The sequence below is a fragment of the Apis dorsata genome, unplaced genomic scaffold, assembly GCF_000469605.1.
Source record: "Apis dorsata unplaced genomic scaffold, Apis dorsata 1.3 scaffold_370, whole genome shotgun sequence".
Taxonomy (NCBI): Eukaryota; Metazoa; Arthropoda; class Insecta; order Hymenoptera; family Apidae; genus Apis; species Apis dorsata.
The window spans coordinates 130,558-147,815 of NW_006263634.1; the positions used below are offsets into that span (position 1 = coordinate 130,558).

The 17,258-nt window shown below is 25.2% G+C and overlaps 6 protein-coding genes across 12 annotated transcripts in view; 3 read left to right on the forward strand and 3 right to left on the reverse strand.

The window, feature by feature from the left end:
• Positions 1-674, forward strand: part of LOC102676236 (phosrestin-2-like) — a 49,013-nt gene extending 48,339 nt beyond the window's left edge. For both annotated transcript variants that reach the window (XM_006618693.2, XM_031511951.1), the window contains one exon: positions 304-674. In XM_006618693.2, the coding sequence (XP_006618756.1) occupies positions 304-594 (291 nt within the window). In that variant the 3' untranslated portion in view covers positions 595-674. The remainder of the gene's footprint in view (positions 1-303) is intronic.
• Positions 1-2,249, reverse strand: part of LOC102676473 (sex-regulated protein janus-A-like) — a 67,294-nt gene extending 65,045 nt beyond the window's left edge. The window contains exons 1-2 of the mRNA XM_006618695.2: positions 2,114-2,249; positions 1,785-1,958 (exon numbers count right to left, since the gene is read on the reverse strand). Coding sequence (XP_006618758.1) covers positions 1,785-1,958; positions 2,114-2,177 — 238 coding nt within the window. The 5' untranslated portion in view covers positions 2,178-2,249. The remainder of the gene's footprint in view (positions 1-1,784; positions 1,959-2,113) is intronic.
• Positions 2,250-2,436: 187 nt separating this feature from the next.
• On the forward strand, positions 2,437-4,328 carry LOC102677575 (mitochondrial mRNA pseudouridine synthase Trub2). The gene is made up of 4 exons (XM_006618705.2): positions 2,437-2,844; positions 2,917-3,325; positions 3,419-3,555; positions 3,647-4,328. The coding sequence occupies exons 1-4, from the start codon at positions 2,712-2,714 to the stop codon at positions 3,922-3,924; spliced, it is 957 nt and encodes a 318-aa protein (XP_006618768.1). The 5' UTR covers positions 2,437-2,711; the 3' UTR covers positions 3,925-4,328.
• LOC102677348 (ribonuclease 3) lies at positions 3,965-9,103 on the reverse strand. Its single transcript, XM_031511950.1, has 11 exons — positions 8,962-9,103; positions 7,839-8,773; positions 7,522-7,765; positions 7,257-7,448; positions 6,830-7,187; positions 6,303-6,720; positions 5,259-6,210; positions 4,983-5,192; positions 4,601-4,923; positions 4,362-4,507; positions 3,965-4,295 (listed from the first exon to the last, which is right to left on the reverse strand). Exons 2-11 carry the CDS (start codon positions 8,750-8,752, stop codon positions 4,129-4,131), a joined length of 3,924 nt encoding a protein of 1,307 aa, XP_031367810.1. The 5' UTR covers positions 8,753-8,773; positions 8,962-9,103; the 3' UTR covers positions 3,965-4,128.
• Positions 9,104-9,592: 489 nt separating this feature from the next.
• Positions 9,593-15,480, forward strand: LOC102676924 (ras-related protein Rab-9A). 3 transcript variants are annotated; one of them, XM_006618700.2, is made up of 4 exons: positions 9,593-10,772; positions 10,842-11,098; positions 11,564-11,623; positions 11,827-12,353. In XM_006618700.2, exons 1-3 carry the CDS (start codon positions 10,338-10,340, stop codon positions 11,580-11,582), a joined length of 711 nt encoding a protein of 236 aa, XP_006618763.1. In that variant the 5' UTR covers positions 9,593-10,337; the 3' UTR covers positions 11,583-11,623; positions 11,827-12,353. The 3 variants fall into 3 exon arrangements, with proteins under 3 accessions (XP_006618763.1, XP_006618764.1, XP_006618762.1); XM_006618701.2 differs by lacking the exons at positions 11,564-11,623; positions 11,827-12,353 and adding an exon at positions 15,459-15,480; XM_006618699.2 differs by having other exon boundaries at positions 11,564-12,353.
• Positions 12,825-17,258, reverse strand: part of LOC102676608 (high affinity copper uptake protein 1) — a 5,748-nt gene continuing 1,314 nt past the window's right edge. Inside the window, exons 1-5 of one of the 4 annotated variants that reach the window (XM_031511948.1) lie at positions 14,803-15,162; positions 14,393-14,599; positions 14,100-14,332; positions 13,942-13,971; positions 13,353-13,698 (exon numbers count right to left, since the gene is read on the reverse strand). In XM_031511948.1, the coding sequence (XP_031367808.1) occupies positions 13,497-13,698; positions 13,942-13,971; positions 14,100-14,332; positions 14,393-14,599 (672 nt within the window). In that variant the 5' untranslated portion in view covers positions 14,803-15,162 and the 3' untranslated portion in view covers positions 13,353-13,496. Of the gene's footprint in view, positions 13,699-13,941; positions 13,972-14,099; positions 14,333-14,392; positions 14,600-14,802; positions 15,163-17,258 lie in introns of those variants that run through there. The other 3 variants (XM_006618696.2, XM_031511949.1, XM_006618697.2) reach the window with 3 other exon arrangements.

The window sequence follows — 17,258 nt, forward strand, 5'->3', positions numbered from 1 at the left end:
GGATTTTTCCAAATTAGGAAAAAGGATTGTAGAAAAAGATTTTACTATTTTATTATATTCGGGAAAAATTCGTGTAAATTTCAAAGTTTGAATCTAATTAATTAAAACATGAAGAATGCTTATTAAATATATAAAATATTCGTAAAATTTTCTTTTATATATTCAAAATAGATTATTAAAGAAAGTACATTGAAAAAATGTTTAAATAATTAATAATTGTAATAAATGTAAAATTAATAATGCTAATTAATTCTCGACTCAAATTAATTATATTTGCTTCTATTTATCCTTTTATCCTCACAGGTCAAGCTATTAATCTCAACAATGGGTGGGGATGTATCGCTTAAACTACCATTCACGTTAATGCATAGCAATACTGATCCGGATTTAGTAGGCTTTCCATCTCCTACCAGAGAGGCAAAAATTGTAGCGAAAATGAACGAGGAAAAGATGGAAAATATTGAGAGACAGGAGGATAACAATGGGCACAAATACAAAGGAAGCAAATTGGAACCGATTAAAGAGAAATTGAAAGAGACGAAAGATATTGACGTGGATCTGATAGAACACTACGAGGAAAGCGACAGCACCTGAGAGCAGGTGCAAACGACCGATGTATCATCGCGATCATCGGTGAAGAATAATAATGGTGCAAGAACCGTGAAGAATTCCAATCACAAGAACTGTAAATTGGGTTTCAGTATACAAAGAGCTTGGTGTTGTTTCAGAAGAGCCTCTTAGTAACGTAAAAAGAAAAGAAACATGACTTTGACCATAATGTTTCTTTTCTATTGAAAAGAAAATCGCCTCTCCATATATAATTGATTGAAATTTTTAAGAATTGTGTACTTCAGATGTCAAAAGTATATATTGAAGTTTAAATTTGAAATCCAAAATTTGAAATATAATTTTTTTTTTGCTTTTATTATAGAAAAAAAATAAAAAAGTTATTTCATTCTTTATTCTACAATTCTACAATTTATTATTTGTGATATAACGATAAAACATGAGTATAATTTAATAATTTTGGATTATCAAATTTGAAATATTATATATATAAAAATCAATTTAGAGACGATTTTCATCATTGAGAATAAATTACTATTTGTGCAGTTCCTATCTGAGCTATTCTTATAAATGAAATCGTACTGCCCTTTCATTATATGCATTATATGCAAACTGATAATTATTAAACAATATAATTATTGAATGACACATTGTAAAATTGATTCATCTACGCGTGTGATACCAATCACAAAAAGTCAATCTATAAAAAATATCTCAAATCTATTTTTTTAGGCAAAAAATGTTTCGTATTGTAAAGCTTCTTATTCATTGTGAAATAAATGTTCTATATAATTAAATAAATACTACAAGAGTCATTGTACCTTGATAATATAATTTAATTTAAAGGCATGTAAGTAATTAATGCCTAATTTATGAATTTTAATGTAAATGTACAGATATGTATATTTATATATACATATATATGTAAAGCTGTACAGACTACATCATTATTAATGTAAATAATAAATTATATAAATATAATTGTACAAGAATATATGTGAAAATCTAGCCTATAAACCTCAAAATCTTATAAACCTACTAAATAATTTTAAATACTATTAAATAAAATTTTTGTTTAAGATAAGCATGCATTTAATTATTTTCTTATAAAAAAAAATATATCATAAGATTATTTTATGTAATATTTTAAACCAAAATAATTGTTTTAATGTAAAAATATATAAAAATTAAATAAAAAGTTTGACATGATTACTCACTATGCCATTGAGCTCTAGCATAACCTCTGACAATAGATTTGCTAACGTTATTAGCTTCGTCAAAAACGTTGATTAAGATATATTTAAATCTTCCATGGCCATCAATATCCACATCGGGTACTTTATTTAATGATTCAGACATCGTGACAAATTGTTTAGTATTTGAGAATATCGCTGAAAAAATAAATGCAATAACCTATCAGTTAATTTAATGTCTACGTTCTATCAATGCAAATTATATGAAAATTATCTTTGAAAATAAGAAATTAATTATTTTTTTAATATTATATCACAATAGATACAAATATTGTTATTTAGTTTTTACATACCTTTAAAAATTATATGCCGGTTGTTAAACACTACACTTCCAAAATTCTTTAAACTTTCAGCCATTTATAAAACTATAATAGATGTCCTTCTTGTACAAATATGGCTGACTTTTTCTTATTTTTGCCGTTAGAGGACAGCTCTGTAAAGATTAAAAAAGACAAAAATTATACAAATCAAATGATTTTTATCAAAAAATTGATTATATAGAAAATATGTTTAAATTTTAAATATAAAATTTCACGAACTAAATAAAAGAAATAAAAAATATAATTCATATTTATATCAATGTAACCTTATATCTCATATCTATAGTGTATTTTATAAAAATTAATAAATCGAGAAATTATATAGATCAAATGATTTTTATCAAAAGATTGATCATTTGTGAATTATATAGAAAATATGTTTAAATATTTTAAATATAAAATATCACAAAAATAACTAAAAGAAATAAAAAATACAATTTATATTTATATCAATATATAACCTTATATCTTATAGTGTATTTTATAAAAATTAAAAATTAATCAAAAATTGTTGTTATAAACGAAGTTTATATTATTACAGTGTATTATTATATTCGATAGAATATTTAATATGTCGGTTTACAAATATGTAAATGATGCAAGATTAGTATATAAGGCATTAAATGGAATATTTGTTATTTATAAATCTCCTCATATATATTTCAATACAACGAGACAGACATTGATTGATAATTTATGCAAAGGTTGTAATATATCTTTTATATATATGAACAAACCTCTTTATTGATAAAATTTATATAATTTGTTGCTTTCAGATCTTAATGACATGTATGTACGACCTCAAAGAAAATATGTAGCTATAGAGGGTGATACAAATAAAGATATGAAAGTTATTATTCGAAAAAGTTTTGCAGACAATCCATTAGTAATAGGTCCTCGTTATCAACCAAATGATTTTAAATTAGCAGCAACAAAAAAAATGAATCAAGATGTATCTGGTGTTTTAGTTTGTGGAATTAATAAGGGTAATAAATTGATACAAAAAATCAAAGAATATATGTGCATAAGATTTTATAAGATAAAAGGATTATTTGGACAAGCAACAGATAATTACTTTCATACTGGAAAAATAATAGAAAAATCTAAGTATACACATATAAAACGTGGTCACATTGATAAGTTATGTAGTTCAATGCAATCTTCTCATCAAAAAAAAATGTTTGAGTATGTGAAAATTTAACATACTTACATAATTAAATAATTATATATGATATAATATTAAATTATATATAACATTAAATTTTTTTATATTTATAGATTATGTGGAGTAGATCTTCAAAGTCAAACTGCATATGAATTAGCAGTTCAAGGTCCAATTAGACCAGCAAATAGTAATATTCCTATAATATATACAATTAAATGTATAGATTTTTCACCTCCAGAATTTACATTAGGTAAATATATTTCATAAAATAAATTTTTAAATTAATGAAAAAAATTGATAAAAATATCATATCCTATATTCTTATTTTATAATTTTTGCAGAAATTGTTTGTACAAATGAATATGATTTGTATCTGAAAACTATAATTCATGAATTAGGAATACAACTTCGTTCTAATGCTACTTGTACTCAAATATTATGTATACAAGATGGTTTGTTTAATATACAACAAGCATTATTATCAAAATATTGGAATTTAAAAGAAATTATGCATAATATGCAAATGTGTCAAAAAATCATAGATAAAAATGAACATATATTATATCAGGAAAATGCTGTATTAAAGCCTATTAATTATTCTGAAGAAGCTATATCTTAGATATGAGCTATATCTTAGATATGAGAAAAATAATTCTATTAAATATAATAAATATATTTATTATTTTTTGTATAATACTATTATATACTTTAATATAATTATTAAAGATTTTTTTTATACTCATTAAAATACTAGAGTCACTAACAATTATTAAATATAAAATAATCTTTCAATCAATTCTAATGAATTAATTTTAATCGTAATTTATAGTTCGCTACGACTTCTTTTAGATCGTTGACTAGAATCAGAATCATCGTGTCTATCTGTAGGTTTCATGGACCTTCCTCTTGTTTTATTTTTATTTGGCCATTGTTGCATTTTCATACTTTTTGCTATTACACGTTTTTGATGATCTAATTGTGGAAATAAATCTGTAAAATAATATTAAAGTAATATTAAAATTATATTATTTCTGATTTTTTAAATATTTGACTTACCTTGAGATTTTTCTAAAGCTTCTTTTGCTGAATTCATCTCTGCTTCTTGAATACTATGACCTGATGCTTTTGCTAATCGTTTTCCTTGAAAATATACAGCAACTGTATAAACTCTTGTATTTGTTGGTCCTTTACATTCAATTACTCTAAATAGAAAATTAAATCAATTTATATATTATATAATATAACTTATACATATCTATATTTATATATAATGAATTTATGTGATCTGAACTTACTTATATACAGGAATATCAGGCTCTCCACCATCCATTGTTCTTAATGTCAAACAACATTGTTGCAATTTACTTTTTGGATCATTCCAATCTTGATTCATAATAAAGTCCTGTAAACGTGGAAAGAAACATACATCGCAAAAAACACGACAATATTCCAAGCCTTTATCAACATAAAGAGCTCCTAAAAATGCTTCCAATAAGTCTGCTCTATCTTTTGTTTTTAATTCGGCTTTTGGATTGCCATAAAGTGCATATTGCGTCATTCCCAAATCGTCACATACAACAGCTTGAGTTTTATTATTTACAAGAGAACTCCGTAATAACTATAAAATATAAAAATGAATTTTTTCATGTTGACAAAAAAAATTATGATACTACTTACAGATAAATGTCCTTCATGATGTTCCGGAAAGTATTTGTATAAATATTCGGAAACTATAAGTTGTAGCACGGTATCTCCTAAAAATTCTAAACGTTGATTGGAACCCAACGTTAAGTTCGTATATCCTATACTACGATCGGTAAATGCTCTAGCCAAAAGTCGAATATGGGTAAATTCAATGCCAATAGATTCTTCAAATTTCGTTAGTTTCTATAATAAGAAATATTATTAATACATAAAATATAAAATATATGTATATTTATATAGATATCTTACTTGCAATAATTCAAAACTTGGTATCCATTGTCTGTCACCTGTTGGTTCCTGTTCTTGTAAAGGATGTTTTGGATAATTTACCCAAACCTTTGCAAGATCTTCTTCATCTTTAAACAATGTTTCACCAAATACTCTATCTGCAACTTCTATACCTCCATCAAGAAATAATGAACCCATTAACGCTTCAAAACAATTTGCCATTGCATGACGTAATTCTAAATCGTGACAAAGATCACTTCCATGTGCATAGAGCATATATTCTTCTAAATTTAACTTTTTTGCTAATACAGCAAGATGTTGATTTTGAACAATTGCTGCTCTATAAGTAGCCAAACCGCCTTCTTCTAAATCAGGAAACATATGAAATAAATGAATTGATGTAAGAAATTCAACGACTGCATCGCCTAAAAACTCCAATCTTTCATTATGCGCTATCGAAGACTCCGTTTCGGTTCTTGCACCGAATCTTGACATTATATTAATTAATGTGTTAATACCACGTTTACGAGTATTCATGTAATGTATTCGACGATCACCATATTCAGGTTGTCTTATTCCACAATTAGTCAAAGAATTCCTTGCATGATCAGGATTTGTACCAAAATTTTCACGATAACTAGGATGTGTCAATGCTAATTGAAGAAGATATCTATTTTTAAATTCATAGCCTAAAGTACGTTCTAAGTTATCTAAAGATTTATGAAATCTTAAATGACAAACAAGTACAGGAATTAACATTGCATGTTGTACTATATCGCACATTATTCCAGTTCTATAAAATCCTTCAGAACTAACATCTACGGTAACATCGCGTTTCATTTTACTTTGAGTTCTTAATTCTTGGAGTTTATTCTCTTTTGCTTCTAATTTTCTTTTATCTTCAAATGATGGTTTTGGCATGTTAGCTAATAAATGGCGAAATTTTACATAATCTCTCCATGCTTTTTGATAACTGAAATAAATAAAAATAATTTAAATAATAATAAAAAATTGTTTTTTATTAAAAAAAATAATTTCATAAATAATATTTAAAAAAATATTTACTCTGCATTTCCTGCATAACTAAGTTGTGGTGGTCTAATTCCAAAATGTACAATTTCAGGATAGGCAATTACACCAGGTGGTTGATCAGTTTGATTTCTATCTAATTGATCTACACGGACACTGCATGGTTTTTTTCCAGGAAATGTAACAATCATACCCTTTACTTCATCAGCAAAATTTTGCCATTTATATTGTGGCATTTCTACCAATCTAGGCAGATCATCTGGATCTATTAATAATTTACTACTTTTTATTAAATAATTTAAAACCTCATTCATAGATAATATTTCTTGTCCATTATCGGCTAAATCTCGCACAAATCTTGGCATAAAATGAAATTGCCCACAACCAGATTTATTTTGCGCGGCTTGTAAATCAAAATCTATAAGTTCCAATACTTCCTTGAATAAATAAGTTTCTGAAAAGAATAATTTTTTGTAAAATTAAAAAACATTAAATATATATATAATAAATAATAATAAATATATATAATAAATAATACTTATATATAATAAAATAATACTTACGAAAAAAATCTAATTCTCGAATGATAAAATTTTCGGGCAACTTTTCATCTATATAAAGAATTGTATATTCAATGTTAAATCTTATGACTTTACAAGTTGGCAATTTTACGAGAGGAAAATGTGAAAGCATCGAAAATCCTTCAAATATAAATTCATGTTCATCGTGCTTAATAATTGTCGGTGTTTTGGTAAGAAAATTTGTTGGAGGACTAATTGTTATTCGATAATGATATAATTTATCAGCATTATTGGAATTTAAATCGCATTTATTTATTGCACCTTCTCCAGCATAAATTCCATGCCTAATACCAGATCTTCTTGATTTTGCACTACACCTACACAATGGTCCATCATTCATCTATAATAATGAATATTTTATTTTAATTTAGCTTATAATATTATCAAATTATTTAGGATAAATACTTACTTCTCCAGGATCATTAAACCACATTTCAGGATGTAATCTTTGTGGATGTTGTTTTTTTGCCATTAATTCTTCCATTGTTCTATCATCTTCATCCATTGAACTATCACTATCAGAAGAAGAACTACTACAAGCTTCAGATTTATGTTTGCATAAACGAGCTCTAGTTTTTCTTGGTGGTGGTTCATAAGGAGGCTACATAACAAAAAAATGAAAATATTTTTAAATATGTACACAAATTTTTTTTATCATATTAAGAGAAATATACCTGTAAAGCTCTTGCAGCTGCAGCTCTATCTAATAATATTTTTTTAAATAATTCACATAACTCATGTAATTTCTGTGTACCTCTCATTATTTTTGGATTATTTTCATCTCTAGTATAATACAAATCTGCTGGTGCAGTACGTGTCCATACTTTTCTAGCATTTTCCATGATGCCTTCAGGTCCCATTGCAGATAATTCATCCATTTTTCTTTCCATATCTTTGCTTGTTGCACAATAATCTTGTCTTGAAATGTAAAATAAAAAGAATTGAATCTAAATATTTATATATATACATAAATTTAAAAAATATATATTACCTATATTTTTCTAGAAGTAATTCTCTTTCAGTTCTATCCCTATTAATGACAGGATTATTATTAGGACTAATAGTTCTAGATGAATAAGATTCTTGAGATCTTGATCTTTTCCTACTTCTATAATTTGTATAAGATCTTTGAGAGTGTGATACATATGAATTATTTCTTCTATATGATGATCTTCTATCAGAATCTTCTTCATAATGTAAACGTTCTCTAGAAATCGATCTATTTTTAACATATTTTGAATATTTATCTCTTTGATAATCATGTCTTGATCTATATGGTGATCTACTTGATCTACTTTCTCTTGATCTATTTTCAGGACTTCTAGAACGTCTTTTATTAATTGAATAATTATTAGAAACTTCTTTTTCTCTATATCTCCATTCAAATCTTCTATTTTTGGGGGAACTATTAAACTTTGCATACATACATTTTCTATCATCTTCTATTTTATTTGTTTCATACCAAGATTCCTTTGTATTTTGTGATTTATTCCAATCTGAAGAATAATTATTTGATTTCCATTGTGTATTATCATTATTATGATATATATTCCTTTCATCCCAATTTGTATTAAAATTTCCACTTATTGATTGAGAATAGTTAGATAAATTATAATTTTGATTGTTACATTGCAATTCTGTTTGAGTTTGATAAGAAACATCATGATAAGCATTTGAAATTTCATTTTGATAGCATGTTCCCATGGAATGATACGAAGAAGCATAATTTCCAGTTTTATTTTCAGACAATGTAGAAACTGGCATGTTATAAGAAGGTGGTGGTTGTCTGAAGTTTGGAGGTGGAAAATTTGGGGGTGGTACAGAATAATATCCCATATTTTGTGGTTGAGAAACTCCTGAACCCCAAAAATAAGATTGGCCAACATTTGGAGGAGGATTTGCCATTTTCCACAAATATTATATCATCTGAAATATTATATTAAATGAATAAAAAGTATAAAAAAATTTATGAAAGACGATGTATAATATATGTTTAAAACTAAGTAAAAATGTTTTTACAATTTCAAACTTTGTTCAAACTTGTTCAATGTAATAAAATTTTAATGTTTATTTATATAATTATAAAAATTACCGAAAAAATATGAAAATAATACTTTTTTTTATACTTTCTTTCACTTTTTTTTAACTTTTACGTAAAATTTCAACTTCTATTAAAACACCAACATTTCTTGTAAAACGACATCTATGCATAAGAAAGCATTTTTCAAGCACTGTAGTACCACCTATTGGTCATATGATAAACATAATTTAAATTATAATATCTAAAAATGGAAAAATTATATATATATTTTTATATCAATTATAAGATTTTTATAATTACAATATACAATAATTTTTATATAATAATCTATGAATTTTATTTTTTTTTATTTTAGTAACATTTGTCGATATTATTATATTGAATAATATTACAATATTATTTAGTTTATTAAATTAAAATTGAAATAGTTTTAATTTAATTAGTGTTTAGTTAAAAAAAGAAAATATTTAATTGTGATATACTAGTAGTTTTAAAACATTTTAATCATCACACATATATTAATAGAATCAAGATTATATATATTAATTCTTGGCATAAATTATAATAATACACATGCAACTATTATTATTTTATTTATTATTAGTTCTTATATAATTTATTGTTAGTTGATATATAAGTATAATATCGTGATATATAAGTATATGCATAGGATTAACATTATTTATAATTTCTGGTAGCCATATTCATCCTATATGTTTAATATCCAACATGGGCGTTTCTTTTGTCGTCTGCAAAGTGTCAAATACTTTGCGCGCAAGAAAAATGTTCAGAAGCAATAATACTTTTTAGCTCTTCAACATTGAAAATTGTTCATGATTTTTATTATTGCCAAATGTTTTGGAGTGAACATAAGATATATATTTATTTGAGAAAATTGCAATTTTATTCGGTGATGGCTATGAGTCAGTACCAAAAGGCATCTTTTCAAGGTATTGCGACTTTGCTCGAATAATTAAGTTAACATCAAAGAAGATAAGGTACATGGCTCTTGTGAAATTGAAAATTACAATTTCATTCGTTAAAATAATATGAATCCTATTTAAATTGATATTAAAGTTCTATTAACATCACTATAAAATGAAAAGGTTATGCTTTATCGCGAAACGAAAATTACAATACTAAAGCGTTTTAAATAATATAATTGTTTATTGTGTGAATTATATAAAGTTATAAACCCCGAGTGAGCATATGCTGTTGGCTTAAAATGTATATAATATAAAAAAAGTGGATTGTCTTATTTAATATCAGAATCAGCTGATTACTACATTGACAAAAGATCTCCAATACATTCGATGTTTTACGAATGAAGAATTTATATATTTGGTATTGAAAATAATTATATATATGAAGAATATAAATATATATCATATTTTTCAATATATAGTTTCTTTGTTATTTTAAAATAATAAAAAAAAAAAAAAATAAAAGATGTCAGGAAACAATTCAGCTATAGTAGGTACACTTAGAGGTGGTAATCTACAAAATCGTAATTCCCAAAGATCCACACTTTTAAAAGTGGTAATTTTGGGTGATGGTGGTGTTGGAAAATCCTGTCTTATGAATAGATTTGTATCAAATCACTTTGATGAACATAGTTTTCATACAATTGGAGTAGAATTTCTAAACAAGGATATTGAAATTAATGGAGAAGCATATACATTGCAAATATGGGATACAGCTGGACAAGAAAGATTTAAGACTCTTAGAACTCCATTTTATAGAGGCTCTGATATTTGCCTTTTAACTTATGCTGTGGATGATAGAACAAGCTTTAAAAATTTAGCACTTTGGAGATCTGAATTTCTTTATTATGCTGATGTTCAAGAAGGATCAACATTTCCATTTATAGTTGTTGGAAATAAAGTAAGCAGGAATTCTGATAAAGGAAGAAAAAAATAATACTAATAATATTTATGAAAATAATTTTTATAGGTGGATGTTCCAGATTCTGAGAAACAAGTTTCCACAGAAGAAGCTCAAGCTTGGTGTGCAGAAAATGGAGATCCTCCTCTAGTAGAAACATCTGCAAAAGATGCAACCAATGTTGAAGCAGCATTTGGTGCAGCTGTTGCTGCTTGGGCACAACTTGAAGCTAGATTAGAAAGACCATTAGTAGAAGATACTGTTGATCTTTCCAAACAACAATCTCCTCATCGTTCAAGTTGTTGTATGCCTGTGTCTGGTGCTGAGTAGGTTACAGATATAAGATTTTAAATATTTTTTATGTTTTCATAACATAATGCATGAAACATTTCTGAAGATTCACAATCATAATCTAATTGAAATGAATAATTTTTGTGGTGCATAAATGGAGGTTCTGGAATAAACATATAAAATTTGTTTATATGTGGAAGGAGTATACTATATGCGAAATGTACCAACACTTATAAACAATGATTACTGTATTTAGGATATATAAGGACATTACATTATATATGAATTTTATTGTTTTCATTGACCTAAATAATACTTATTTCTGTTTAAATAATTTGAACTTAATCCTTTAAAATTAAATCAAGACCATTGGCAACATAATTACAAAATATTTGGAATATTCAAATACATGATTATATGATCATGAATTGACAATGAAGATGAAACTATTTAATATCATTACAGTACCAATTTTGCTGGTAACATACTTTTTCTTCTAGGTCTAACAAAATTATTTGAAGAGATTTCTTGCCCATCTGCAATACTTTCCTCGTAATAAGGTGAATTTTAACGATAAAAGTATTTTTTTATTTGTTGCTCATTATGTGTTTCTTCTGTTGCCAATGAACATATTTATATTTTTATAAATTAAATTCATACGATTTTATTTGTTTTTACAAATATTTTTCAGTTTCGTTAAAATATGCAAATTAAAACTATATTTACGCGGAAAAAAGTAATATTTTATGGTTAATATTTCCAGAATACAACTGTAAACTGTAAGGTCAAATTGAACGTCCTACTCGTATCACGCTTTGTGCAGTTCGCGAGCTACAAACAGTATTTTAAGTATTTCGTACACCATTGGCTTGTGATAAAATAATAATAGTAATAATCACGATCATCAACTGCTTTATAAATAAGGAATAGATATAAAATGTAATTTAGCTTTGTAATCTAAATTTGCCTTATCTTTGCAGCACAAACTAAGAGCAGTGGTAGTAATATATATTTATGACAAAATCTTCTGAATCATCTTTATATATATGATTTTGAAATATCTATATTATAAAACATACTCTGCTGCTCTTGGAATGCTCTGCAGTCGATGTTTAAAGATTTTCCTACAAAATGAATAGTATTATAGACACATCAAATAAAGCTTTTTGTACAACCTTGTACGTATAAAAGGTATGAACGCATTTCTAAAGCACTGTAACTTATTTAAAAGCTACCTAATACTTTAGTGATGCTTTACATACACAAAATAAATAATATATAACATCATAATTTTTAAGGATTATTTTTAATAAAAAGGCTTGCATTAATTATAAATGTGACATGCATGCTGGTGCTTTTTGTATAGCTGTGGGATATATAAATTTCTGATTTCTTATTCAATAATCTGTTGGTTCAAGTGCACACTATATATAAAATTTAACCATATCAAAATGATATTTCATCAATTTGTAATATTCAAGATCAGTTCTATTAATGGAATACATTTTAGATCATCAATACTATATTCATCAATAATTTTATAAAAATATCTGTACAATATATATTGCATGTATTGTACAATATTATTTATATATTATATTTATTTTATATTTACTAAGTGGCAGTTAATAGTTTTATCATGTATTTTTATTGTAGATCTTAATTTATATCTATATTTTATAAATTTTATAATCTCAAAAATCGATCTTTTAGAAAAAAATTTCGTGCTTGTTTAAAAGTGATAAAATATACTGGAAATGTTTTTTTTTTTTTATATTTTATGTGATAATTTCTTATATTTTACAAATAACAGTAGTTTATAGATTAATTTTAAATAATACAATCGTTGATAACGTTATATAATAACAATACATTATGTATGCAATATTCAAGACATCACAGCACACTTTTTTTCAAACATTAAAAGGTTAATCAAGGAGAAGATATTTATAAAATATATTATAATAAAAAATTAAAGGTTATCATATAAAAGTTTGGAAAAAAGTGTGCACATATCTTATGATACTTTTCATTTAAACTTTTTAACAATATTTACAAATTAAGTGCGCTATAGCTATCTAGATCAAAGATTTAATCTTCCAGTATTTGCATTTTATAGATATTTTGTATACAAATTTGCATTTTATAGATATTTTTTATGCAATAATAATTTAGCCATTTTATCTTTTTTAATGAGTAACTAAAAATTGCATTCTGTATGCATAAAATAATTATGCATAAGAATAAATTTAAATTGAGACAATTTTCTTTATATATTTCTGTAAATACGAATTTAGAATAATTATATTTCCTGCACACATATACTACATGTAATTATTTCGAAGTTCTTTCAATTAGAATGAACTTTTCAGTAATGTACATTGATGTACATTTTTGTTGTAAAAACACAATGTATTTTAAATACATAAATAACTAATGACAATGTTCTGTAACATCCACGATAACAGATTTTTTCCACCCAAATAAAAAGTAACCAATTGCTGCACCAAGTACTACAGCAAAACATAACCAGACATTGTAAGTCATGAAGATCAGCATAAGGAAATATGACAGCACGATTTGCACAATGTGTAAGCACGTTTGAAACGTGTGCATCCATGATAACATTGTGGGCCTGCACAAATTTATATGAAATGGATTAATTTTTAAATATCAAAAAAATATGTATAATATTATTAATTTATCATGCTAAATATTTAACATATAGTTGAAATGAAATCATAAGTCAATATTAGAAGAAAAATTATAACTTTTTTAATTCATATATCCCTCTGTACAAAAAACTAGAAAAAACAAAATGCACTTTCACAAAGAAGCAACCTCAAAACCAAAAAAAATTCATTCCTCATTTACTTACGGTTGTTTGTGTATTACTTCTCCAACCATACTAAAAAAATAAAATCAAATAGAATAACTCCTTGTATATTCAAATATAAAGCATTGAATTATCATTTATTATAATTATAAATTTTCAAAAATGTTTAATTATAATTAAAAGTAATACATCATACTTACTGAACAACCCTGTTATCCTCGGCTACGACATTTTTTTCTTGGGGCATCGTGACACTTCTATATTGAAGAGAATTATACATTTTCCAAAACAAATATTCTCGGTAATATTTCAAACCTTCGTAAAGTGCAGCCATGATCATAATACCGACCATAGATCCTATAAGGCCACTGATTGATGTGATTTTCCACGATTCGAATAATACGTGTTCACAGTATCCTCCATGGAACCACATCTATAAACATAATTATTGTATCATAATCAACTTCAGAATTTTAACTTTGATGATACGTACCGTTGACATACCGTGCATTCCCATACTGGCACATGAGTTCGTATCAGAAGTAAGATGACTTCCATGATCCATATTAGCATGGTCCATAGAATTATGCATATTTCCATGCATATTTAAATGATCTATAGCTTGATGAGATGCGTGAATACCATGTGCTGAATGCCCATTCGTTGCATTCATCATATGCGCCATATGGTTATGGGACATCTGTAAATAAAAATGAAAAGAATGCAAAATTTTCAAACTAAACAAAAAATTTTTGCATGATATGAATAATTTGTTTAATAACGGCAGAATAGTAATAATTTTTTGAAAATATTTTAAAATTGTTAATATTTCGCTTTATAAATAACATATATATATATATTTTGAAAATCATTGTAATCACGAAAAGATAAAATAATTATTACCTTTTTCACATTACAAAAAAAACTACTATTATCAAAAAGACCATTTTTTTTATATATTCGAAAATGTAATATATCATTAAATTGAAGGTTGAAATAATTAATATTGAGAATAAAGCACGTCGCAATTTCTACATTTTGATATATGCAGTAAAGATATCTATCGAATTATCATTCAAATAGTAATAAACTGATTGAAAAGAAAATGGAAATGATGAATTTTTAACGGTAAACTTTTTTTATCATCATAAATTGATTCAAAGTGAAACAGAATTCCACGTGAAAAGAACACCTGTTGCTTGAGTGCTAAACTCGACTTTATAGTGAGAATATTTACCGCATTACGCGATACAATCGATATACCTAAAACGTCAAACATTTATATCGATAAAACTGTCATTATATATTCCATATTACCAATTATATTATATCTGAAATTTCATTATTCATTAATTCATTTAAAAAAAAACAGACAATACTTTAATTTGATGTCAAATTATTTTCTTCTTAAAAAGCAATATTATATAACTATTGAGAGAAAATTGATAAACCATGCGCGTTCATTCGTGAATAAATGAGCTATTTCTAAATCAACGACATTCTTAATTAATATATATGATTTTCGTAAAATCATTTGTTCTTTTTCGGCTGCTTCCTAGGCTATGAACGACCAGGAACAAAAGTATAAGAAGAAACGAGTTCATGAGTAGCAATCAGACAACATGAACAAAGGAACTGAATGAAAAAAACGAGTCAGCGTACTTTCTAAAGTAGATTTCTTCGAGATAGTTTCAACGGTCTCATGTAAATCTAGCAGCTAACATTCTATTCTAACTAGTTGCACAAGCATAGGATTTATAATGATCCAAATTGGATTTTTATAATCCAATTTTCAATTCTCTAAAATATGTAAAATAATTTTATAATTAATATATACTTTCTTTCATCATTTAATCATAAATATGTTGAATTAATATGTTGAAAAAAAATCATCAATTTAGTTTTTATTCTATTTAATTTATTATATTATTTTATTAACATTTATTATATTTATTATATTTTTATTATATTATTTATTATATTATTTTATTATATATTTCTTAATAAAATTATTGAAATAAATTAATTGTAAAAAAGCTTTCTTCAAGAAAGTTGAAGAAACAGTATTTAACTGATACGCATATTTTCATAAGAAGCGAAAAAAAATATTTACATATAAAAATGCAACAGTCTTATCTTATTTGCGATTACAGGTGCATCAGAGATTTTTTTAATTGTAGAATTATATTTTTCATTAAACAATAATCGTAGATATTTAACGAGAATGCTTTGAAATATAATCCATCATGAAAATTACACTTCTTGTTGAAAAGGAAATATAATATGTTTTGCACTGTAAATAATAATCCATAAAAACGAGTCACAAAACGCATCTTATTTTATAAATGTTAATCATATGTCTCGTTATATGATATTTTATCTAAGATATTTATAATAATTTTGTTTGAACAATATATATTTATTCACTTATTCACAAAAAATATATATATCATTAATATACCAGAAATGAATTTATTATGCAGTTTTTAGAACACGTTAAAAGAAATATCGTAACTATTTATCATTGAGATAAAAATGTCATTGGGTGAGGAATTGTGTGTAATAGTTTATAATTTATATAATTTTACTAATAACAAAAGCGAATACTATTTTAAATTATATATAACAAAAAATAAATTAAATAAAAAAAGAACAAAAATATGTTCTGCAATGATCAATGTTCTCAATTAAAATAAATTAAGATATTAATTCATCCGATAGTGATTCTTTTTTTATTTTATTATTTTATCAATTAAATATAGTTATCTTTATATTGATTATTATATCATCTTTTATTACATAGTACATAGATATGTTTATAAACATATTGATTGAATTTTATCAAAAAGATGTTTGATTTAATACTAATTTAATGTTTTTATGGCATTTTGTATGATAATAAGAATATTATTTTATAAATTTTTTAAAAAATCGTTTAATATGTATTGGGTAATTATATTTAATATTTCGATATCTTTAAATGTATCAAGAAAACGAGCTTGATTGTTTTCAACAACATCGATGACAGGAAAAAGCATAGAAATTCTATCATATGAAATGTAATAGTGTTGGTCAAATTGTATTGAACATGATATAAATGTCCCCTTATTTTCGAGAGCGATTTTATAATAATATGACAGACAAGTTAACAATTTCATCGCGGAAACCATAAGTGGTTAGAGCGAATGATAGGGATAAGCAGTATTGAAAACAGGAAATACACTAGGAACGTACTACATCTAATAAATAGAAAATAATTTTTATATTCATGTGTATGAATATAATAAAAAAAGAAAAAAAAATTTAAATATTCCATCTAAAAAAAAAAAAAAAAAAAAAAAAAAAAAAAAAAAAAAAAA